This window comes from Vanessa tameamea, chromosome 13 (assembly GCF_037043105.1).
Source record: "Vanessa tameamea isolate UH-Manoa-2023 chromosome 13, ilVanTame1 primary haplotype, whole genome shotgun sequence".
In the NCBI taxonomy this organism is placed as follows: domain Eukaryota; kingdom Metazoa; phylum Arthropoda; class Insecta; order Lepidoptera; family Nymphalidae; genus Vanessa; species Vanessa tameamea.
The window spans coordinates 12,255,886-12,283,425 of NC_087321.1; the positions used below are offsets into that span (position 1 = coordinate 12,255,886).

The following is a 27,540-nucleotide window of genomic DNA, read 5'->3' on the forward strand; positions in this document are numbered from 1 at the left end:
ATGCTGCTGGACTGGGGCACCACCGAGTGGCGGGGGTCGCGTGAATATTTAACACGCTAAACAACAAACTTTAATTTATTGTTAATCTTTGATTATTCAAATGATCGTATTTAATTTCATAGATTTAGTAACTGCACGGTTCTTGGGTTCAAGTTCTTCTTTACTTTTCTATTTAAAGTTTACGGGACTCGCCATGAATGACAAAACGATCGTGTGTAAAAAGCATATAGACTAATTCGTAGGAATTGTATAATAAGACGTTAAGTGAAATTGTCTCGTGACGTCAGCGAAGAAAGTGGTCCGGTGCAGGTAAGGCACTGACGCGGGCCGCGGCCACGCCGGCTCGGGCGGCGGTCTCGCGAGGCGCGCCAGTCCGCGGCTCACCGGCGACGCGGGCGCGCGACATGGACGACGCATGATGTCTTTCCGCAGACTGCTCAGCGCGGCGCGTGCCGCTCGCGACGCGCTCACACGCGCCGCCCCCATGGCTGACGGACTCCTCAAGTCCCTGGTATCTGTCATAGTTATATGTTGCATCGCCGTGTCCTCGCCGCAGAGCGCGTCCGCTAAGCCCTTCGCCTTCAGCTTCCCCGCGAGCTGGTCTCTGGCCGGGCTCGTGGGCAGCGTCGGGGCCAGGTCGGAGGATGCGGACAGACGAGAGCCGGCGGGTGTGAAGCCGTACACTGGGCGGAGAGTCGGGAACGACACTCTCCGTATGATATATTACCACGATCAGACGGTCGCAGTGGTGGAGCTCGGCGAGGAGAAGTTGCTGTTGAACTGCGAGCTCATCGAGACATAGTGAGTGATATTATTTATTTATTTAATTTTAGGATGCTTCAAATCGGTACACGTTAAATAAAACATATGCAATGACAAAGTTGTAATGATTTCGCATGGCACGGAACTTTTAAACTCGCTGAATTATCGTTATAATTTATAAGCGAATAACCATAATTGTCGTTTCAGTTAAAGCGTGAAAATGACCGTTTACAAAAATTTCAAGCTCCAAGAAATGAATGGAGAATCGTTTATGTCATATTCAAAAATATATCTTTAGAATAGTTTGAAAGGTCCTTGCCCTGCGGTAGGTCTCGCCGAAAAACATTTCATCAATTGAAGATCTGTTACACTTTATCAACTTTGCAAGAATGGATCTTATTTTCTTAGCCGTAAGATATAATTCAAGATAAAACTTATAATAATCAAAGTTTGCGCATTTGGCATTCGCGAATATATAGCGGATGTTCGAATTAAGATCGACTTGAAATGACTACATAGAAATGATTAAGGTGGACTCTAACAGCTCTTAAAGAGTGCAAATATTGACGGCAGAAATATAAAAAAAAAAAGATAGCTTAAATTATAAAACAATCGATAGAAAGTCGTTCCTTATAAAAACCTTGTATCATTATTAATTTCATGACAAATCTAAACTTTGGTTACTAATTAAACTATAATTTATGTTTAATGCAGGTATCCTATATATTATTAACATTTTTTTTTAAGAATAAAAAGAAAAGTTTAAACATTTAGTTAAGGTCAACAATAAAAACACAAATTGATAAACTGAGATCAAGTTTTTGAAGTGCCTTTCGTGTCAATTGATCATAGTCATTTTTAATAGCTTACAATTACTTCCAGATAAGATCATAAACAACTTTTAATGACAATGAATCCGTGGCTGGCTATGAACATGCGATATTTAGTGGGTATTCTATGTATAATTTCTAAACTGACAAGATAAACGTCACTAACGTGTAAATCCACAGATGATAAACACTTATTATTATCAACAGATTCCCGCCATTTTTTTTTTTACGCTAGGCTCATTTTAAGGTAGTTCTGAAAGATTCAACATTTCATGAAAGTGTATTAAAGCTCGTAGCCAGAGCTACTTCAGAAAATTAAAAAAAGTGTATGTGTAAAAAATTTAATACGTGCATACTATATTTCCAAAATGATATAAATATACAATTAAAATGAAGTGCGTAATCAAGCGTATTACACTAAATTATTCTCCGACAACCCGATAACTTTGCATACAGAATCGTACAAAAAAAAGTTTCGTCAGTGGAAAATAACTAAAAGAGGTAGTCTGCAATAGCGCAGTAGCTCGCGTTTGAATAATTTAAAGCGCATCGCTGCCACGAGCAGCTTGGATGGCTTATCGAATGTTTTGTGGTAAAAATTTTAATCACAGATACTATTTTTCTAATTTTGCGCAACAATTTGTACTAAAAATATTGCAAGTGATATGAATTAGGCTGAAGATTGATTTTTTGTATTACTTACTATCGACGCCTCGCGGTTTCACCCTCGTTTTTGTTTTATATATATATACCTGTCCTGTCCTGTCCATCCGTCTATCTATTTGGTGGTACCACTCACTTATCAGGGATGATAATGCTACACAGCAATACTTAGTATTGTCGTGTTATTAGCACCTATATATTTTTTGTCAATGAAAGAACTAACTCGAAAAGTAATTTTCATATCGGACTGATACTTTATGACATTATCTTAAAAACTTATTAAATTATTATTTGAATAAGTAGCCGTGTATCCGATGTCATATCCCATCAAAACATACAGAAACCAATCGATTTTCTTACATATATCTATTGGTAACCTGCGTTGCATATCGATCAATTTACATCAATAATATTCCATACAATATTTTCGTCCCCAATTTTACCTTCTTAGATAAATTTTCATGAATACTATACAACAGTCATGTACTCATAACCAAAACCCTAAACACCGATTGCTATATTCGTAACATCAAAATTTAAGAAATTCTGTACAAACTTTCATACCCAATTTTATCCTCTCAGCTGATGAATTACAAAAAAATATGTCACATCGGTCATTTGTTCATAAGCGGAAGCTAATATATAGTAATTATATATTTCTAACTTTCAAATATTACGAGTTTCTATACAAACTTTCATCCCCTATTTAATCCCCTTAGGTAATGAGTTTCCCAGAAAAAAAACATCTACCCACACCTGCGTTTCACACTGAATTCCACAGCTATGCCCCACAACGCAATGCCTATTGCGTTGTGGGGCAGTTAGTCAGTTTATGTATATTTATCACTGCATTTTAATGGAATATATGTTCAATAACGTAATACTGCGATTAATTAAACTATTTTTCTCTTGTTTATAGTCGAAGCAGCATTCAAACAGACAAACTATTCAGCTTTATAATATTAGTTTGGTTATTCGTAATTATTATTCTAGAAGCAATGTCACCACGCCAGTCAGACCGTGAGATATATTGAAGGTCCAAGGACGAATTAATTCCGCGCTCAGCTCGTACGAATAACATACATTGAAAACTAATAGCATTTACAATCTAATGGCTGAGAGATAATATTGTTCGTTTGGTAGGGCTTTGTGCAAGTCCGTCCTGGTAGGTACCCCACTCATCAGATATTCTACGGCCAAGCAGCAATACTTAGTAATTTTGTGTCCCGGTTTGAAGGTTAAATGAGCCAGTGTATCTACAGGCACAAGGGACATAACATCTTAGCTCCCAAGTTTGGTAGCGCATTGGTGATGTAAGGAATGGTTAATATTTCTTACAGCGCCAATGTCTAAAGGTGGTGGGGACAACTAACTATACCCATCAGCCCACGTACTTAATTAAAAAAGAAATGCATAAGCATCGATTACGAAACAGGCTTACGAATATTTCATGTTATTTTAAAAACCTTTAGGCACTTCTTATTATTACCGTGGTTTGGTATTAAGCGGGCCAAAATATTTTTTGAGTTAAATGTAAACCATAGTTGACATTTGCCAAGCAATTGACATAATGATAAATTTTGCTAACACGAAATAAGCTTACTATGACTAATACCAACTATATTTCATAAAAAGGCATATGTTACTTAACACGAACAAGACATGTTCATTACTCCTCTTCTGATTACCAAAAATAAGGATAACATTGGCTCTTTTAGCACCAGAACAAAGATATAATTTTTAAATTCTTACTTAGTTCCTATATATCCTGTTATGATAATACATTTTCTAAGTTTAGGTAATTTATTAATATAAATAGTTTTTTCTTTCACTGAAAATTTTCAGTAGCAGCTTAGCGTTGGAAAGTAGATATTGCTGTACTAAAATTGCTTTGATCCCATTCGATAAAATATTAGCACTTTAAGGAATATATCAAATCGTAAAAAGTTGGGAACTTGTCTATGATCTGAATGTAAACTTAATCTCAATGTATTTGATTTGAATCTATTATATTTGTTTGATAGTTTATATTTAAGTACGCCAGAAGTATATATCTCATATACATACCGAATCGGTAACCGGTCGGGAAACCAGTCTATTCCGAATAATCACGTATACAAGTAATTAGTAGTTAAGACTCAATAGTGATAAAAAATAACCACTAAGAATAATTACGTGCCAAAACCAAAACTGCAGATTTTAGATAACTGAGTGCTCTTTATACCATCGAGCTGTTGTGACTTATTATCAGGCAATTATGTAGGCATACTTTACAAAACAGTCTATGCAAAGCTCTGTATAATTTGAATCGATAAAGCGATCATTAAAAAATCATTTCGTTGCGATCATTTATTTGAGTTGGGTACCTTTTTCTAAAATCTACGTAATAAGTAGATATTTAATATGTTATAAATGTAAATACATATACCTAATTGTCTTGTTAAATGGTCTAGAAGTTCATGTGCTGCAGCCCCATCGTGCGGTGAGAGTTACAAAGAGGGTAGTACAAAACCAGGGCTGGGATTTAGGGATTTGGATGCTCTGGGCCAACGAAGAAGGACTCTACAATTTCTGTCGATCGGGTTTTTTCACTTTGAAACTTTCAAAACATTAATTAATAGATGTCAAACATTTCGCATACGATACTTGTATTTATTATATAATATATCAACGCATGTATTGTATTGAAACTGCTCACTCGTTGGAATTATGTCTCTTCCTTATCTCACCATAAATTTATCCTGAATCCTGTTCTGTAGAAATCACACTAAAAAATAAAACAAAATACGTGACAACTTTTATGTTAATCGATCAAATTGCGTTGAAATGTACAATCTACAACATACACTAACATCCATTTTGATATGTGCAGATTAATCATCCTTCATAGACAATAATGTTTCATTTAATATTCTCTTAGCAATTCCCGGGTTTTCTAAAGTTTTCTTATGCGAGATAAATCACCACATTATCGTTAATGCAACGTATTCGCAGGCTTAAACATAAACATTATATTATTAACGTAAACGTCAAATCTCTATGATCTAACTCCACGCTCTGTTTATGCGCACGCGACGCTATTGTGCGTTCACTTTTGTTTCATTAAAGTTATAATGAAAACTCGCGTGCGCAATGATCTTGACATTGTCTTCAAATAATGCGTGTCTGTTTGTTTTCGTTTGATATATCTATAAACAATCACTGTTCTTATTGTTTTATGTGTCAATGTTTTAGTTTTTCGACATTTATTATTATTTGTTTATTTATTATTTCGATGCAAATAAACGATTATATTTATAGTCATTGTTAAATAGCTTCGAGATTACGTTTTGTTTTGTCTGTTCCTACGAAACATTACGCTATTTTTTCAAGTGTTGCAATGTTTTATTTATTATCAAATGAATCAAATGAATAATTATGAATTGATTTACTATTAAGGTTTATTTTTGAAAAATGTCTAAGATTACTTTTTTTTGTTACTACCAGAGGTCTAAAAACATTTTTATGGTTTTAATTTAAAAAAAGAAACCCTCAGTCCCCTTATCCGGCTATTTATTCGCTTAGAGAATTTGTAAAGTCAATTTTATAGGTCATTTTCAGTTTGAGTCATCCAATTGTTTATTCTCCGATTATTATTATATTAGCAATTGTCTCGTTGATTCTATTCAACGAGACAATTGCTAAAGAGGCAAACACTCTTTTATCACCAAAATGCTTTGCAGTCCGCCGACTGTTTTTTTGTAGGTACATTATAAACATCGACAAACAGGAAATAAGACGCGAGTATTATACAACAAACAAACACATTGCATCTTCATATTACATCAAAAACTTTTTAAAAAAATAGCGGTTCTGCTATAACAGATCTTGCCAAAAATACATTATCAATTTTTTCGGGATATGAACCCCGGACCTCGAGAATGGGAGCTTTAAAACTAGAACGAGACATTTGAACAATCCTTACTAATTTTCATGCGGGATAAATAATTAATTAATTGTGTTTAATGAACAATCGTTATAACTAATTGTCGGAAAAGAGTAACTACTCATTTTTGTCATTTTTTAAGATGTCATTAAATGTACAGCTACTACCAGTTCGCTATGATTCAGAAAGAACCAGCAAGAAACTAAGTAGTTACACTTTTCCAAAGATTACAATGATTTTCGATCAAATACAATTCAATTTATACATTCTGCTGAAAATCAATAATGACCGCACGGATATGCTATTCCCATTGATCTAAAGAAAATTAAAATAACGGAAGATCAATTGCACATTGAGTTCATTGAGTAGTGTCGGGATCCGGAGCTATTAGCACACAATGCCCACAATGGCCACTCGCATGACCGTTGCCAAGCCAATTGTTAGTCCGTCACCTCAGCCGCCCGCCACTCGCCCGCAAACATCGTAGATCAACTTACGTTCTTGATAAAGAAAGTTTTATACCTTTGTTCATTTAATACAGCTCTTGTTTCACTTCTAGGGTTGCTATCTCTAAAAAAGGTAAAAATTATACAAGGGTACGATAAATATTTTTTTTCCCCTTTAAAATGATAATCATATAATTTGTTTTGTTCGAAAATTAATGAATTATTAACAAGCATTATTAGGCACATAAAAAATCAGTGTATTATCCGGGCTGGAGCCTAATCTAATCCTATTCTATCCTAATCTTCGGTTAAGGTTCTCTTGTTTTGATATTTGTTTTACTTTAATTTTATAACGTCACCAATAAATATGATATGGTTTTGTTGAACGCTGATTTCATTGGCCGACTTCTATATTTCTATAATTCTAGCACCGAGACCTCAATTTTCGGTTGTAGAGAATCCACCGGAGATGGATTTCATATCCGGTTCCAACTCGGAACAGTTAAAATCTAAGCTAACACGAATATTTTAAATCTAGAAATTAAATTGAAATTAACATACCTACTGGAAACCGATAACAACTTATATAATTAATACGATAATAATTAGTACGAAGGCAATGACGAACGACAACTTTCATTTGACATTAAAAATTGTAAATTACGAGTTCTGATTGAATATACACGATATCGATTAAAAGAAATAATACAAGATCTTTGCATTATTAAGCAAATAAAAAAAATATACCGATATTATTTCAAGTTGTTTAGACTATCATCTACTTCATATTTTTGCAGTAAAATTAATTTCCTCTCGAGAATGTTGAAATGAAGCCTGAGTTGAAATTGTTTGCAATATTTTGCAGTCCTCGTAACATTGTAATGCGGAGCGGAAAGTTTTTAAGTCTCGTGTGATGATGATAAATCACTCTGGGCAACTAAGCGCTGTATAAGCGGCATGCCGAAGAAGACGTTTGCTAACGTCCACGTTTATTTATTGTTGACTGTACTTGAATACTAAAACCACGCTCTACGGAATTTTCTTAAATTGCATTTATAAGCTGCTCTTTCCAAGCTGTAAAAAAATATTTAAAAATAACTAATGGTGAAATTAAAAACAAATTCATTTAAGAAATAATTAAGGCTATTAAAATTTGAGCATTTAAAAAGTTAACCTAGATAATAAATAGTTTTTATTTAAAATTTCCGTCGGTACGCACTTTTAAGTACGACTTAAATGAGACAGCACTATATAGGATGGTTTAGATGGTTTGCCGGCCACCTTTGGTTTTCGGCCAGTACGGAGTTATATCACAATTATAAGAAAACTATACACAACACATTTAAAAAAACCATGCCTATTGGTTTTTTGAAATAAACCCTACACCTTCTATAATTTGTAGCATAGTAAGTGCTCCATTGTATCGGCAGTAGGCCTTCGAAATTCAAGCTGTGCATGTTTGTGTCTAAAATAACAAAAAAAATAGCATGCTCAATTTATTCGCAAGGTAAGTTGCAAAATTGTTTCTTGTTTAGTAGGTAGTAAGGATTTGATATTACTTATTTAAAATTGATGGTCGGGTAACTAGATGCGTTTAGAGGCGGCTAACTGTTTCTCGGCTAGCATGCCGAAAACTAGAATATGTCCTATTAAATTTAATTATTAGTATTACTTTCATTATGATATTCTTTAAAAAAAAAACATTTTAGTATACAATATAATACCTCCTTATTTGTGTGGTCAGATTTCGGCCGCATATTTAAAAGTGATTAAAATCATTTTTTAGATGTTTTGCATTTGACGGCCGACAAAGGGATTAAAACCATTTACTCATCGGACTAGAATAAATGATGTGGCCGTAATATAATAATATTGAAACTGATTCTCAGCCAGTATAAAAATATGGCACTTAATACAATTTTTTTTTAATGTTACGTATATAATATAATGATGTTAATATTTACGACTGATTATTAATTATAAAGAGATTGATTGAAAACTTTGTTGTTATTTCGTTATTAAAGAAGATTAAATAAAAAACTTTGATTCGTATAATTTTATAGTATAGTTTTGTTTTAACTTAAAAACAGAGCCTATTATAGAGATTATAGGGATCATTTTTCAAGTTTTATTATAGTGGTCGAGAACTAACTAAATTAATGGCCGAGGTCTGAATTTAGTGGCCGAAAACAGCCTAAATTTATATTTTTAACAATTTATATATGATACTGCACGTTGTAAGTAATGTTGTGGTAAGTAAATGAGTTTCAAATATCAAAACTAGATTATTTCTTGATTTCAAATAAAAATAAGCTACTGATCTGGGACTAATATACCTTTAAAATATTCATTTCGCAGTCATACATCTGCTTAAATAGCCGAAAATAGGCGAAATCATCACCTATATAAATCAATATCAAAACTGCACACTAGTTCGATCGCGAAGAAATTTATATTTCTCTTCGCAATTTCTTTGAAGTATAGACATAATCTAAATTACTAAGCTGACTTAGAATGTATTCCATGAATATAATTACAATAATTAAAATTAGCCCTTAAAAATTTTTACTCATTACCATTAAAACGTAATTTACCAGAAGATTTAGGCTCGTACAACATTAACGAAGATTTTTAATGAATAATAATGTCTACAAAACATAAAAAACAAACTTCATACGCGACATTGTTGCAATTTTATCACATACCTATAACTACATAAGTAATTTTATTTGGTCGTGACAATACTCGGCGCACTGGTTGTAGTATGTCTTTCCTGACACGGCCATTGAAAAGATAGGGTTGTACATATTAATGTCCAAGAAGCGAAACTGTTTAGTTTTAAATAGCTTTACTACAATGTATAAAAAAGTTGCTATCACGGATCGACCAGCAGATGAGAAACAACGAAAATTATGAATATTTAAATAATTTAATAAAGTATATTAAATAAAGTTTTTCCTTAAGATTATGTATTTATATTATTATCTTTACATACTAATATATTAAATGTGAAAGTAGCTCTGTTTGTTTGTCTATCTGTTGCTCTATCACGGCCAAACCACTGAACCAAAATTTATGAAATTTGGTACATAGCAAGCTTTAACTCCAAGAAAGGACATAGGTTACACTGTATGCCTAACACCTGACAACTAACTCCTAAAACGCGAGTGGTGCCGCGGGCGACGACGCGTACGTGTCGGTTCTGATTGCTGGCATTATTCCGTTTGTCGTCACGGCGTACGACTCGGTTAAGGCAAAAAAATTGATGATTCATATAAAAAAAAAAACGTTAAAATAACATCAATTTAAAGTTATTATTTGAGGAAATTTATTTAAAATATAGGTACATACGTGTTAATGCTTTAGAGGACAACCAATTATTCGAATGAATCCTGTTTGATCTTAATCGAATAGATAAGTCAGACGCTATAGGGCATCCTTATCCTAGACGATATTCTAGAAGTGTCACTGAGGTAGTGACGGTGGTGGGGGGACGCGCGTCACTGATTCAATCATTGAACAATTGCCGCATCGGAATCTGCGCTCGCGTTATGCAATATGGAGCCGTTTTGCAAATATGTAAGCAAAATAATATTTAAAAAAATCTTTAATTCTACAATGATAGACATATTTCATTATTAACAGTATATTCAAATTCAAAATCCTTTATTAATTATAGAAGCATTACACTTTCTTATTGATTGTTAAATTAAAACTATCACTGGCTCGGAAAAGTAAAAAAACGGAGAAAGAAACTCGTTCGAAGGTATTAAATCCATATTTGCATATGTATATAACATCCGGTCTTGTCAAGCTTGAGTAAGTGGTGCCTTCCCAGCAGAAAGCCCTACCACCAAGAAAATTTTAAGGCTACTATCAGTAAAAGCCTGAAAATGTCCCACTGTTTGGTAAAAGGCTCCCTCTTCTAGAGGAGAAGTTTTGGAGCTTATTTATTATAAGAACATGTTAAAATTTTTAGGTCTCCAATTGTAATTATGATCCCTCGTCATGTTTTATGTTTTTAACAATAGGATAACGAGTAAATTGAAATACTTAAGTAGATATCGATTAATTTCATTTTTTAATAATCATTGTTTCTCTTTTGATTTTTTCTCTTCCTTTCGTAATTCTACAGTATATTGCAACGATTACGTTCTAGTCGAACACGTTAGCAACACCAAGATACATACCATATGTTGAAAGATTTATGTCATAATACCTCAAAGTATGTTTTTTTTATATATATTCATCTAAAGCAACATTTTCGACATATTAAAACATTCTTAATATAAAATATAAAAGCGCTTAACCAATCGGAAATTCATTATAAATTTGAAAAAGAAAACACTAGAGAAATAAAGTTTAACTATTACAATTATAGCAGTACCTTTAGCATAACTTTGTGCTTAAAATTAATTTGCCCGTTTGCCAGTCCACCTATTACAAATTTAAAATATAAATGCTCGACTCCATTTTGCATAAGGTCATCCTTAAATTGGTCTCAACTATCTACTAAGACGGGACACGTGAGGTTGTTCGAGTGACGATTTCAGCTTTTGGTCGATGTATAATCAAGCGGATTGCGTCCTCAGTTTTGACTAATATGTTATACTTCATTTGCGTAATAAATAATTACATATTCTTATTAATATTAATTAAGAAAAATACTTTTAGTATAATTAAGATTTTGTTTGAAGTTCCAAGTCATCCAATGATACATCGTATACAGGTATTAAATGTGTTGGAAGCCAATGAGTGCAGAGCATTTATTATAAAATTTATTTTTAATATAATATACGTATGTGTATTTACTTTTTACTTTATAAAATTCTTAGAATGACTGGACATGGCTTGATTATATCCTTTTTTAATATTTTGTTTAAAGAAGAAATCAATAAATCGAGTGCAATTAGCCCTTTGCATGCAAATTTATCAAAATCGACTGTAGGTATGCTTAAATATTTTACAGGTCAAAGATTGGAAAGTTTGATTTTGAATATTATAACTAATAATTTACTATAAAAAATTAAATTACTTTATTACCTTTTTACGTAACATATTTAGGTCCTTACATATGAAATTAGCGTTTTGACGTTCTGACCACTTTGATCTGAAACATCTCCTCTTTGGTTAAGAATTCCAAATTCAAATTTATGAGTTCATTTAGCTGGTACATTTGAGTTTTAAAAACAGTCATTCATTTGTTTTTTCTTCATTATTTTATTCATTAAAACACGATACGTTTTTGGTTTCAACGTTTTCGTTCTGGAAATTTCGACCTTTAGAACCAACCCCGTGGCCGGAGACTAAAGTTGAAAATGAAGAATCAAAGGCTATTGTGGAAGCGGATCCATTACAAATAGCTGCAGGCTTACGGCAGATATCTATTGTCAAAAACTGTATGGCTGCTTCACGACAACGCAAGATCACACACTACACAACAAACAACCACTAAATTAGATGAGTGCATACTTTGATTAATTAGATATAAGTATTTTACAAAAAACAAAAATCACTTTATATTCCTAACGTACAAAACGCCAATTTCATATATAAGGACCTAATAATAAATGTTATTTTATTATCAGTTAAAATTTAAGAACCTTGGCATTTTGCCCGCGAAGTGCAATAAATATCATAGAAATGTTGAAAAAAAATCCCCTTTAATAGCTAATTTATTTTTAATTTTATATATGTACCATTTTGTATGCCTGAACCGATGTGGCACTGAACACGTGAATATAATGAGATTATAACGATGATTGCGAACTCCAACCCTGGCAAGCGCGCGCGTGTCCACTGTGTGGTCATCCCGCTCTCGGAAAACGTGTTATATGTATTCACCAATCCGAATTGGAGGAGTATGGTGGAAGAAGCTTTACAAAAGGCCCTCTGCCTTAGCCCGTTAGTGGTAGGTACATATATTCTCAGATTGTTTCTTATTTATTTAGCCTTAAGGCACACGGCGAATTATCGATATATTGATTACAATTAAAATGTAATCGCGAAGAATTAAAAAACGAGTAGGTTCTACTGTAACTAGTTCAATCATGGCTAATTAAATTCTGAGTAAAAACGCAAACAGTTCATAAAATGTCAAGGGCTCTGCATTATAAGCCAGTATTATCGTTTATTGATTTACGTTGCTTCCATTATGTACTAGGAATAGTAACTATATAGTAGTAAAAAAATATATAGGTATAGGTACCAATGAGAGAGATGGCCCAGTGGTTAGAACGCGTGCATCTTAACCGATGATTTCGGGTTCAAACCCAGGCAGACATAACATAAACATAAACAGCCTGTAAATTTCCCACTGCTGGGCTAAGGCCTCCTCTCCCTTTGAGGAGAAGGTATGGAGCATATTCCACCACGCTGCTCCAATGCGGGTTGGTGGAATACACATGTGGCAGAATTTCGTTGAAATTAGACACATGTAGGTTTCCTCACGATGTTTTCCTTCACCGCCGAGCACGAGATGAATTATAAACACAAATTAAGCACATGAAAATTCAGTGGTGCCTGCCTGGGGTTGAACCCGAAATCATCAGTCGGGGGAAACCCAGGCAGGCACCACTAAATTTTCATGTACTTAATTTGTGTTTATAATTCATCTCGTGCTCGGCGGTGAAGGAAAACATCGTGAGGAAACCTGCATGTGTTTAATTTAACGAAATTCTGCGACATGTGTATTCCACCAAACCGCATTGGAGCAGCGTGGTGGAATATGCTCCAAACCTTCTCCTCAAAGGGAGAGGAGGCCTTAGCCCAGCAGTGGGAAATTGACAGGCTGCTAATGCTAAAAAAAAAAGGTACCAATAGGTATAGGTACCTATGGGTACTACTTCTCGGTAACTCGTCGCTTATATAATACAAATGGTTTAGTTGAATGTTGCTTTATTTATATTCTTCTTGCCCTAATTAAGTCAGTATATAAGTACTTTATACGAATATATTGTTACATTTTGCAAGTATAAGTATTATTTAAAGCTACCGCCGGGTCGATGTAGATGAAAAGAACCGGTAAGAAACCCTTGCATACATTATATAATTATATTTGTTAAATATGATAAAGTTATTATTTAAACATCAGTTATCCTGAAAAGCAACTCAAGTTAATGCGTAATTATTTTATTTTTTTAAAAGCGAATAAGCCCAAGGATGAATGAATTAGCCTTCCGGTATAAGAAACATGGCGTTATAGCAAAAAAAAAATTACTAGATGTTTTTCTTTTGCTCCGATAAAAATAACCAATATCGCGATTAAGCAATATTATGGTTAATATACAGCACAGTTTTCGCACTTGTAAGGTCGTCACGATTATATATTTATATGTATAAAAAAATCCTCATAGACCGCACCGCACCAATGCCACGCGGTTTTGTTTTCTTTGGTTCGCTAACTTCTTCAATACCAAAATTTACGTCCTACGCAGAGAGTTAACTCGACTATAACACCGTGTACACGAAGCCTTATAATCGGAAATTAACTTGGAACGTACGAAAACTGACCAAGAAACAAATAAAAATTAAAAATATGATAGATACACATGTGTTCCTTCAAGATGTCTCAGCAATCGTACTGTATTTAAATAGAATATCGACGACTAGGATGAATTCATCTCTCATTTTCAATAATTGAATCATAACTAAGACACGGCGATCAAATGAAAGCCACCACCAGTCATAATCAAAAAATACAGCCAGTATTATACTTAAAAAACATAATGACTAGCAATTAATTTAAATGTAAATTTAAACCTTAGCCTGATTACAAACAAATATAATAATCGAATGTACAATTTTTAATAAATATTCATGTTTCTATAGGAATTATTACACAGTACATATACATAATGTGATAGACTTCATACTCTTGTAATTGTATTCTAGAAATGTACACAGTCACTACAAAGGGCCTGTAATTAGGTACATCATAAATATATGTCATGAGAGTATATTGAACCGATAACCATTAACAGAGCAGCAGTGAAAATAGCATCAATTTGTAAAAAAAAAAAATTACACTTTCTTCAAGTAGGCTTAGGCAATAATGAATCATATTATTTATACATGATAAACTTATTAAATGGAATAAAGCAATCGCAATTAACTGTATCAATTTAGACACATCGATGTATTTTTAAATAACGTTTAAATGTATTTCGAGGCAAACATGATCATCATTATAGGGAAGACGAGAATTTATCGATCGGTCTTAGACGTTTTTAAAAACGAACTCATTACTTTTAATTATATTATAAACCGATTACCGTACGTATACGTGTAAATAGTTTTTGACACTATGTTATGGTGCCATAAATGTCTAAAAGAACACACGGTTTAAATAGGAAGTTAAAAAATCCACACACTTGTCTAGATTTTATCTAGACTTTATCCGTTCATTTCCGTGCTGCGATCAAAGCGGAATTGTGTGTTGTATGTAAGGATCTGAGTCATAACTTTGACCCTCACTCTTCCTAGGAAAATTGCAGAGGTCAGACAATCACTGCTTTGTAACAATAATGACTGTTATAGGTGATCCGGTTAATAGTATACTCTGTATTACGCCGCAGTTTTATTTACATTTGTCGGTTAGTAAATAGGAGTCAAGATAATCATCAGAAAGAATTCATTATCTTAATCAAATATGCCAATTTAAAAATGTTTATATAAAATTATTGCTAGCTCAAAAAAAACATTTAGCCTGTTTCTAAGTTGAATTTCCTTTTCTTACTTAGTCGTATTATAGTTAATACCACATATTAATTATATATTTTTTATAATTTGTCGTAAATCACATAAGTAGACATAGTTTTAAATTTTCATTTAAGATGTTTATTGTCTAGTTTGTATGTTTTGGTAACCTATAAGTATGGCAACTGTTGGCCCTGAGACTATTCTTTATATAATTAATTATTACAGTTTGTGATGCTGGTAATACTAATTAAATAATTATTATCACAGGGACAAAGTGCTGTTGAGTTGTCGCTGTTTACAATTACTCTTGTTTCTGTTACCATTACCGTCTTTACCATAGTGCACATGCACAGGGCGCGTGCCCAGGGCCCCATCCTGAGAGGGCCCCGAAGAACCAACTATTTCCTTCACACGTGATATATTTATAAGAAATAACTAACATAATTATCAAAACAGGCTATAAAATAGCCATAAGATTGTACAACCAATCAGATTCCTACGAATATACGAAAATTACCGCACCGTTTATTTGAAACTATACTTAAGGCCTGGCCATAAGCAAATTATTTGTAAATGGTAGTAAATATCTACCAAATGGGCCCAAAATTCATGGGTGCCCAAGGGCCCCAGCATAGCTTGAGACGGCTCTGTCTGTTACCATTTCACCAAGTAAGGAATGACTATAACATAAACTACATTTTAAATTAAATGTATTATAATATAAAGCGGTGTTAAAATATAACGAAAACATTATCAAAAATAGTAAACATATATAGGTAATTAGAACCTCTATCCCTAAACACCTACAATCCTTGTATCTATTCTTATATTTGTAATTGTGCAATTGTGCATAAGTTTAAGTATATTTAGGAAATTAAATGTCATTCTAGCAGAATTAAGAATTAGTTTTAGAATTGCAAGTGAAACGTAATGACAAAATTACTGTTTTTTTTCTGGTTCGCTGTGCGCTTTTAGGAATTTAAAATCCCAAGCATTTTGCGATTTCTAATTAGACACTAAGTCAGGTAAGGTAAGGTCAAAATAATTATCATAATTACGAGTTTTTTTTTTAATTTATTTAACGTTTTGTATCTTCAAAAGAGATCTCTAGATATGTCTTCAAAGTAAAAGTATAAATCTTACGCAAAGGTCGGTACACTCCCGAGAAGATATTGTAGCGTGGGTGTATATAAAGGTTTAAATATATATTTAAATATCCAGCTATACTCCATCCAGAATATTTCTTATAACGTAGTATAGTCATAGTGTAGTCATATGATTAGTATAAAAATATTATAATGACAATAAAATTAGAATAATTTGAAATTTAATTTGAAATTTAACGAGACAATTTTCTATACCATAGTACTATGTACATATTATGGCAATTGTTTTTCCTTTTCCCCTCACAAATAGTATTAAAAGATAATTTGACTTGCAAAATCCGTACTCGACGGTAGCCGGTGTTGCAAAACTAGTGAATCGAGCTCAAGGATGATGGCTTGACGTGGACCCGAAGTATTACATTATACGTGATGGAACGTTGACCTCTATTGTCTTGCTGTCATCCTCATGAGCTTATGAAGGTAACCAAAAATATGAAATAATTGTGTTCCGTCAACTTTACTTTATGTGATAACTTTATTTAATACTAGCGACCCGCCCCGGCTTCGCACGGGTGCAATGCTGATACTAAATATACTACAGAATGTCTACAACGTTCACAGTTTTTCAGACGTTAGACAATACAAACCGCTATGTCCCTGCGTTTTATTTACATCCACTATAAACCTTCCTCTTGAATCAATCTATCTATTAAAAAAACCGCATTAAAATCCGTTGTGTAATTTTAAAGATCTAAGCATACATAGAGACAGCGATTAGCGACTATGTTTTATACTATGTAATGATGATTTGTCGCCTCAATCTGTAATCAAAATTCGAATTTTTGCCAATTCTGAAGGATTTACTAATAGGAAATTATTTATGCACCTAACTCGAAACGTTAAACTAGTGGTCATAGTAGGATAATAACCCAAGTGTCAGGATAGAACCTGCGACTTTCAAATCACTGAGCGTTTAATGTTTGCAAACAGAGAATGTGTGTTTTAATTAATATGTAAACAGATTTCTCTTCCCTGATGTTGGAAAAGTGCAAAGGCTCGGATTTGTGATTCAATGAAGTTACGAGGATAAGATCAGGGATATATGCGCTTGGACACTTAGAGAGATAATATAATTTTGTAATGCGTGTTATGTCGGAATAAGTTATGATTCAACGGGTAACATGCTTGCCGCCGATCTTTGCAATAATAATAATTTACATAAAACTAACACAAATAACACTTAATTTATTTATGAATACGAGTGACATGAATAAACATTGTTATAAAAATAAATAAAACTTATCATTTATATTAAATTAGAGAAACGAGGCTTGACTTAACTTATATCCCAAATTGGAAGAGGGTATTCTACATGGTGGTGGTTTTATACAAACCCGTCTGGGTTGGTACCAATGCATTACTTTTTGTTACTGTGTTCCGGTTTGAAGGGTGAATAGATTCGTAGTTTCCATGGTTGAAGGTCCGTTGTCGGTAAGATATGGTTGATATTTTTAGTGTCAATCACCACGTATAGGCCGTGATGGTGCTCCTTTCTTTCATATAACTTCCAGTATCAAATAAAAAGGAAAGGGTAGGAAAATGTCCTTCTGACATATTTCGGCGAGACGCAAATTGTACAGGACCAGGAGTTTAGATGCGGGACCAACAGCTTAACGGGCTGCTATTGCGAATTAAACGACGAAATAACTCGAAAACTTCTTCATCGACACCGACGTCGACCCGAGGCTTAAACATGCCACTTCCGGGTCTGGCCTAATAATCTAGCCTCTAGTCCAGTGGGGTAGTTTATACAGTGCCGAACTAATATTATAACACAATAATTTATATTCAAGGAAATATAAAATTAAATATAACATTGTGGTCAGTTGACAATGGCTGTCCAAACATGGAAACTATAATCATCTGGTCGATAAAGAGTCAATGGTCAGCCCGCACTCGTGTGACACGGTATTTCTCGACCTCGTGTAATTACTACTTCGAATAACTTCGATTATTGCCTTCTATACTCAAGGATAAGTTGAAAAGTAATTGAATTTATTTAAGTGCACGGTGGATATGTCGACGATTAGAAATAGTGGTGCAATATAGGCCAGTTATTTTATTTAAAAAGTATACAAGCCATTTTCCCACAGCGACCATGTTAAAGACTTATCTACATGGGAGATATTATTATAGTTGAAAAGTGTGTGCACTCCTACTCTATGTTCTGTCCCTTTCATGACACAATGGTATAAAAATCCAATCCAAAAAATGGGAGTGACCACGCAAACCCAAAAGTTCTTCCAGGTGCGTATTATAACTATGCCAATTTCTTAAATTCCAGTTCCTTTTGCTCAGAATTTCACAACAGAATGACTCAAAAATTAACAAGCTGTGAGTGTCCCACTGCTGAGCACCACGCTACTCTAATGCGGGTCGATGAATATATGTACATGCATATGGCAGAATTAAATCTAAATTAGCTCCTTTAAATTTTTGTTACGCTTTTTCGTTCACCGCTTGGTACAAGATCAATTTTATCAACACAAATGAAGCACATGAAAATTCAAAAGTTGCTTGTCTGGTAATGAATCCCCAATCATTGGTTAAGATGCTTGCATTCTATCGACTAACTATAGAATAACTCAATATCTCTTTATTTTTTCAGTTTTTAGAAAGGTTCTTGGGATTGGCAGTCTACCGCGTCGGCAAATCATCGCAGTTAATGTGTAAATAACACAAATTCACATATTTTGTGTATTCTATACTCTGCCTTTTTATTTTTTCCTAAAACCTTTTGAGGGAACATCATATCAAATATCACAGAATATGTGAAATTACCGGATCGATTTGAGTTCGAAATAGGGACGTAACACTGAAAAATCGACATACTCATAAGAGTCAAAAAACAATAAACGATATTTTCGATATAATCTGCTCGTATTATCGTAGACATATAACAAGTTAAATAATTGCACTATAACAAATAAACACATAGGTACAGCTTATATTAATAGCCAATTTTGTGTCAATTTCATAACACTAGGCATTAATTGTTAAGGTTACCTGCCTTGAATAATATTAATAGTGCACGTAAATAAGAGTTATCTGATGTGATTCAACTGAATTCCCGTAAATATCGAAATGTTTTTTATCATATATAATGAATGAAAATATTTCATATATTATCCATTACTGACAGTAGTTACTAGGTTTAAAATATCTATTTTAAAAAATTTATATGTACCTGACAAATTCAATATTTATATCCTTAAAATTTCTTTCGTTTTTAGAAATTATCCAAATCTATAGCAACGATGTATTTGATTTATCAAGTAACTAACTTGACGTTTGGAAAATAACATCGATGCTCGCTAAGCGATCAATCCCTTTCGTATTTTCGACCAAATGACAGATGATTAAATTGGACGATCTTAACCTAATCTCCGCGAACTATTTATTAATAAATCATTTGCACTTCTCTTATATTTAAATTATATTATTATCCAATGTATGGTAAATATATTTAAAAATGTATTATTTCTACTAAATGTATTCCTTTCTGATCGGTTGTGACAGTTTGTATCAATGACAAATGGAAGGGCCGCGAGACACCTAAGTGGCACTTGGCACTTTCTAGCTGCGTTGTCTTCCGCGATGTGCGCCTGCGCCTGTTTCACCTATGTCTACATTGTTAGGTGAAATCAAGAACTATATAATAAATTATTTATTTGCCTTCGTTAAGGTTAACTTTCTCTTAAAAATTATTATTCTAAAATTGAAATGTGTGAATGTACACGTCAGTGAAGAGAAACTGCGTCAGAAACGTTACGCTTAAATGTAACATATTTGATTAACATCTTGAAAAAGTTCTGACTTCAAAAAAATATATGGGTTTTGTATTATGAAGTTAATAAGCAGTCTACTTTTATAATAAAAATATAATATGGCCGTAGGTACATAAAATAGTTCGTAATAACTTTAATCTTTAGAAAAAGTGCTTTTTTATTCTTCATACTTCTCATTGTACTGGATTTATCAGAGTCTATCATAACTTTTATATCACGCCAATGAAGTCCATTTCATTCAACAAAAGTATACACACAAAGTTTTATAAAAGTTTATTTTCATTAGCGGTATTAACATTGTCATCTCGGCACAAATAAAAGACAAAAAGAAAAGTATTTACAATAATGTACCGTTACTTCAGTTAGGACATTATTGTGTAGACGACGAATACGTCACGGTGATATTTTTGCTATGTTGTTGGTAGCAGTAACCCAGTGAACCACATTTCAACCGTCTCGAATTATCGTAATTTACACCAACAGTGTCGAGTTTCATATCATATAGAAGGTACCTTGTTATATTAAAAAATATTTTTATATTTTTTTTAAAATTATATAAAACGCCACAAATGTGTCAATTCGCTAAAATCCGTGCCGTTAACCCATTTCCCACTTCCCGTATAACGGTATTGCTAGCCCAATGCATCATTTTTGCATTTTCTTTGAATTTAAATAATAAAATAAATTACATTTATTTTATCAGTGCTGTGAAATGATTATTACAATTAGATTTTATTATCTAATTCGTTTGTTGTATTTGTTGGAAGTCATTTTGCATCGTTTCAGGTTAATTTATTAGCTGTTATCCAATAAAGGGTTAGTATTTGTTGGGAGTTGAAATCGTCATTTAAAGTAAGCAGGACTTTGAACCTCCAGAAGGTAAATTACTGCTTACATCCCTCGTTAAAGGTATTTATGTCTTGGTTATTTACTTGATTATTGAACCTGTATATTTCGTATTGCAGGAGGTTTTTTTTTACCCACCACATGGATTTGAAATATTAAGTATGGACGGCTGCAGTTTCCTGGTTGAGTGTGTCTAGATAGCTGCTGGTGCAACTCCAAGGATGGCATGCCTGTTCCCTTAGATATATACAATATCCACGTGTAGCTGGAAATTTGGTGATGTACCCACTTCAATTTTTAATACAAACTTATACACCGGCTGGGCGGACGGTGTATTAAATAATTAAATATACAATCTTTGAATCGTCAGTGGCGCCTAAATTTTAATATTTAATAAGATAAATTTTAACGCATTGAATTTTCAAACATTCCTTTTATCCCAAGTGACCCACGCTGAGTCTAGCTGGCATATTTTTTAATTAGCTATAGTACAAGAGTTATTATAATATTTATAAATTTTGGTTTCTACAATTAAATAGTTTTATAACAAAACTGTTTTCTTCAAATCCATACCCACAGTGAAAAGGTAACAACCTTTATTATTTTTTAAATGCCGGATTCCATAAATGGATATTTCTCATATTTTAGCTTGAAAAAATAATTCTATAATCAATTTCAATTTTAATTCTTATGAAGGTTGTTAATTGCAATATTGCATTAAAAGTATTTTTTAGCTTCTCTCCGGATAACGGACTATAAATCGATAATGTTTTAATCACATTAAGATTAACGCGTTGCAACAACTGATCCAGTTTCGTCTCTTAACCACTGGCCTTCTTGATATTATTTATTTAAAATCTTTATTGACCAACTAAATTACGCAGACTTGGAATTAAGGCGAACTGAAAGCATTTGTTGTCGGTCAGTTTGTGCAAAACAGAATTTCATGAAATAACAAAAGCTAAAAATTATAATAGGTATATAATTTGTTATATTTACGTAGTGAGAGAGAAAATTATTGAATAGCTGTCTCTACTGGAAATATATATATTCCATTTCGTTTCGGAAGCGACACTTCCTCACGTGTGACTGCGCCTGAACTCGACCGTGACTGCATGGCTTCCGAGTTAAAATACCGACGACGATATCATTTGTTCTATTTATTAAAGTTCGATTCTGTGAAAATTATTCATTGCTGGGAAAATAACTCCGATAAGGCCTCGTCAAACACTTATAAACAACTGTTTTAATTTTTTGGTATCTCTTTTAAAATTTGGGTATTTTCTATATTAATATTATAAGCCGGTACATTTTGTTTGTTTGTATGTAGGGGTAATCTAGGATACTACTGACCCATTTTTTACTGACAGCAATAAATTGTACCCGTTCGATGCCGGGACGAGTCGGTAGTCTTTCATATTTTTTATTTTGACTTTTAATTAGTTTATTTAAAGCTTCAATATTAAAACGTACGCGTAAAATAAGTAAAATAAATACGCTTTAAGGCTGTTGAAAATTATACAGAACCAAAAACACCATGTTACTCTACTTCAGTTTAGTGAGTATATATTTTGAATTTTTCTTTGAGACTCTATATTTTTCGACAACAGTTTTGTTACTTCAAGATAAATATTTTTTGAATTCATCTAAAACTCAAAATAATATTTGGTAAAAGTTAATATTTTATACCATATCAGATTACTTACAATAACTTGATTTTATAACTTTGGGGCAAGCCAATCTTAGTATCTACCACCCATTCATCATATATTGTAACGCCAAGCAGTAACTCTTACTGTCGTAGAGTTCAATTCTCATGTACATCGGTAACTTATAAAATTGACTATCTATTTTCACTATACCATTATATGGACAACAAACTAATGCGAAAGGGTCCATCTAATCGTATGTGATCGCCTCTGCCCTTGGAAAAAGCATTTAATACGTATTATATATGCCAATCGTGTCACTAAATTGTATCATTCTTCGTGTCTTTAATTTTAATATGTCGTAAGCAACTACCTCGTTGGCCTAGTGGCTATAAGGCTAGATTCAGGTTTGATTTACATGATCATCCAAGAGGTATAAACTTTGGAGTTATACAGTCCCGAGCCCCAGCACATAAAACACATAAATGTTATCCTGAGCCCAATCTCTCTTCTGACGTGTTCGTGTTGGATGTTCATACTATCAGACTTGATAGATGAGATTGAGACACTATATTATGCGGCTTTATGTATAGCAACTACAATGGCTCTTGTGGCCGAAATTCAATCAGAAGGACATTTTACATTTGTTAATAGATATCAGTGGATTATAAATTGAGCAAGCCCGTCTGGGTAAGTACCACCACTTTATATTGTTTTCTGGTTTGAAGGGTGAGTGAGCCCTTGTGCCTGTACACTACAGGCACAAGGGATATAAAATCTTAGCTTCCAAGGCTGGTGGCCCATTGGTCATGTAAGAAATGGTTAATATTTCTTTCAGAGCCAATGTGTATGGGTGGTGGTGGCCCATGTGCACGTCCGTCTATCGATATCATAAAAAAATGATTCATGAATATTTAACATTATGCTTTAATACTAAGTCTAATATAAAATACTACAAAAATTAATCGGCCACTGATCCTTACGTGTAGGTAATTTATAACCAGTTATATATAAGCACGTTCTTTTTTTTTAATTAGTTAAAGACTTAAATATTTTATGCTTAGGCATATTCATTTTATTACTTATCCATGGACTTTGAAGATCTCTGAACCAGTTTTGGGTATCAGGATGTAGAGAAAGCGATTCGTCGAGGTCATGTTATATAAACGGGTACTAATATTGATGACGCGGTCGTCAATATTCATTGTGTGTTATGTTATTAATTGTTATTTTATTTGTGTCATAAAAAGTTATCGTAATCATTTTTCATAACTTCACTTAACTCAACTATTTATTATTTAGACTTATAATTATTTAACTGTTTAAAGATGTGGCTTAATACAAATAATAATACAAAATCATAATTATTATTAATTATAATTAAATAATTTTTAATATTTTAGTAAGTAAAATATAAAAGAATGATTTCAATTTTAGGGAAAGTAACGTATTAATCATAGGATGACTTGTCCAAAAAGTTCAAACAAGCTGACGATCGAATATTGTTATTATAAAAATAATTGAATTATATATTAGTTATATATGATATGTACCTACATATAAAAACCGACGTTACGTTTTGTTGAGCGCGTTTATTAATCGATGGACAAATAATAACGAGTATGTCCAATATTTACAAATAATATTCAAAACATTTGTCAATGCTTCTACATCGAGGACATATTTTGATACATTTACGGTCGTCATACAATAAGCCGCTCTTAAAATATTTATTGATTTATTGCATAGAACTAATCAAAGGTCACGCTGTGTGGTGTACATTAAAAATTGATAACGTTCAGTAGCAGCCCTTCGGCTTCCCTCCGCGTTTGACGAGGGTTGGAAACTTACCCGATTGTCCATATTCATAAAGTTCGATGTCAAGACATCTTGTATCACAATTAAATGGCGTTTGAACCTGATTATACAAATATTATTCTATCTGTACGCGTTTCTAACTCGACACGTTTTTCATCTCAGATATACAAATATATGACCATAAGTGAAGATACATTGACAGGATATATCTTAGAATAAAACGTCTTTGGCTTATCGTTGAACATAAGTCATTCAAGATTTAGGATTTACCGCGCGTTCTTGCGACTAAGTTTTAAACTATACCGCTCGAGCTGAAGTGAATTGAAAGATTTGCACAATACAAACTAGTATAATTATGTACTTACTGAATATATATATACTAGCTGAACCTGCGCCTTTACTCGTGCAAATTTATAAAACACAAATTTCCAACCCCCGTTTTACTCCCTTAGAGGTGGATTATCATATTACCGGATGTCTACATCCAATAAGGAACCTACCTGCCAAATTTCAAGTTCGTAGGTGTTATAATTTCTGAGATTTCGTGATTAATCAGTGAGTATTATTTCGCTTTAAAATACATATATTTAAATTTAAAAAAATATATTGTATTTATTATACTTTTTTTAGTACGAACTTTTTGACTATGCATATGTAATCTTTTAAGACAATTTTAACCAGTTCCATAAAGACCGACAGCAATGAAAAGAAAAAGTGTTGTTTGCTGAATTATATTATTACTTATTTTAGTAATATAATTAAATGTTATATCTTTAAAATGTTTTTAATAGTTTTCAAATGTCGGAGATGAAAATGAAAGTGTAGGTCACATTTTAAACTACAGTTACAGGTCCGAGTCTAAATTTAGTCTACAACTGACCTATTTTATATTTTTTTGTATACGTCGAGGTTTCAAGTGTGTCTTTTAAGCGTAGTCCGAAAATAACTTCTCATTAACAGGGAAATAGGTTTTATCCGACTACGAAGATGTTAAAAGAAAGTTTTGTAGCCATTGTATAATCATATGTATGATGATGTAATATGTTAATTTGTCTGTCTCTTGAGTGATTACATCTTAATGACGGAGAATCATGAATATAAGAATTAATAATAATTTACAAATGAATAATAAAATACCATGAAATCGTTCCATAAACTTGATTTGGTATTTTCAATTATTTTGTTCTTAAGATAGCTATTAGTAATTAATTTACGTAATTTTAATTTAAGTAATTAATTTTAAGAGTTTGTGGCCGTTTTTATCCTTGTGTCGTTTGTATTATGTACCACTAAAAAGTAATCTTAATAAAAGTATTTTTTAGGTAATTGCATTGTTTTTAAAAATGCACCACCGATATATCGTATCAATATAATATTTTGTCATTTTACTACTGCACATATGTTGTTGAACCGTAAGTAAGTATTACTTACTTAGATAAGTTATTAACTTACAATTACGAATTACATTACACATATACATCACTCAGAAGAGTTGACAGATTGAAAATTATGAATGTCACGGTTTAAGCATTAAGATCTTATGCTAGAGTTCAGAGACTAGAGTTTTAAAATCCACTCGTCAGATATTCTCCTCAGTACTCAGTGCTGTTGGATTCTGGCTCGAAGGATAATTAACATCTTAATTCCCAAGGTTGGTGGCGCATTGGCGATGTAAGGAATGGTTAATATTTCTTACAGCACTATTGTCCATGGGCGGCGGTGACCACTTACCACCAGATGGCCCATTATCTCGCCCATGTATATGTGTATAAACATATGCGAAACATAACCGACTTAATAATGAGAATTGTAATGTTTTTTCAGTGATGAGGACGACACGAGCCGACTACTTCGGCAGCTGAGCCGCATCAACCGACCACTGGGCATCACCTTCCTACAAATGACCAAGCTCATGGGACAGTGCCAGCAGGTACCAAACAACATTTACACCAACATCATTAGCTTCCACTTTTCTTATTAACGTAACCGACCCATTTTATAGAGGAGCCGTAATTGCTTGTAATTGAAAGTGCAATTAATATATAAATAAGCGCATAGACATGAGCCGAGATGGCCCAGTGGTTAGAACGCGTGCATCTTAACCGATGATTTCGGGTTCAAACCCAGGCAGGCACCACTGAATTTTCATGTGATTAATTTGTGTTTATAATTCATCTCGTGCTCGTGTCGGTGAAGGAAAACATCGAGGGGAAACCAGCATGAGTCTGATTTTAACAAAATTCTGCAACATGTGTATTCGCATTGGTGTAGCGTGGTGGAATATTCTCCAAAAACCTTCTCCTCAAAGTGAGAGGAGGCCTTAGCCCAGCAGAGGGAAATTTACTGACGGTTAATGTAAAAAAAAAGTGCATAGAATTGTAATTGTTCTTGGTTTATTGTAATTTTTGTTGGCAATTCTTATGTACATAAATAATAACGTTCCATCTTAGACTAGTCGTAAAAACCAAACCGGTGGTAGATTTTTTTTCTTAACAATCTATAAGTGAGTTTAATGCTCCTATATTGATTAAATATTTTTGAATTTTTGACTTTGTCCTTGGATGAGTATTTACAATTTGGGACAACAATAAGTAAGCGTTACTTAAAAACAAGAATCTGTGTGATTTTTACAGTCGGCCGCCACACGTCTAGGCAACACTTTTACTAGTGGTTTGGTGGCTGGTGAAATTCCAGGTTATTCCAGGCTCTGTTGTTGTATACAATCAGAAACATGTTATAAACGTACACAACCAACACAATTTACTGGAACTCTAGATGAGCTATGTTTCTTGTACTTGATTATAAAGGTATTTTTTAAGGAAAGAAGGAACTAAAAATAAATTATAACATATATACTTACAGTCTTTAAACAAAGGCCGTGCGTACGTCGGTTTTAAATAACCGACAATTGACAGATACGGGCGTTATTGTACGATTTTCAATGACA

At 33.1% G+C, this 27,540-nt stretch overlaps 1 protein-coding gene across 1 annotated transcript in view; it reads left to right on the forward strand.

The window, feature by feature from the left end:
- Window positions 1-356: 356 nt before the first annotated feature.
- The window catches only part of LOC113394208 (uncharacterized protein), a 30,894-nt gene continuing 3,710 nt past the window's right edge, over window positions 357-27,540 (forward strand). Inside the window, exons 1-2 of the mRNA XM_026631433.2 lie at window positions 357-801; window positions 26,418-26,523. Coding sequence (XP_026487218.2) covers window positions 416-801; window positions 26,418-26,523 — 492 coding nt within the window. The 5' untranslated portion in view covers window positions 357-415. The remainder of the gene's footprint in view (window positions 802-26,417; window positions 26,524-27,540) is intronic.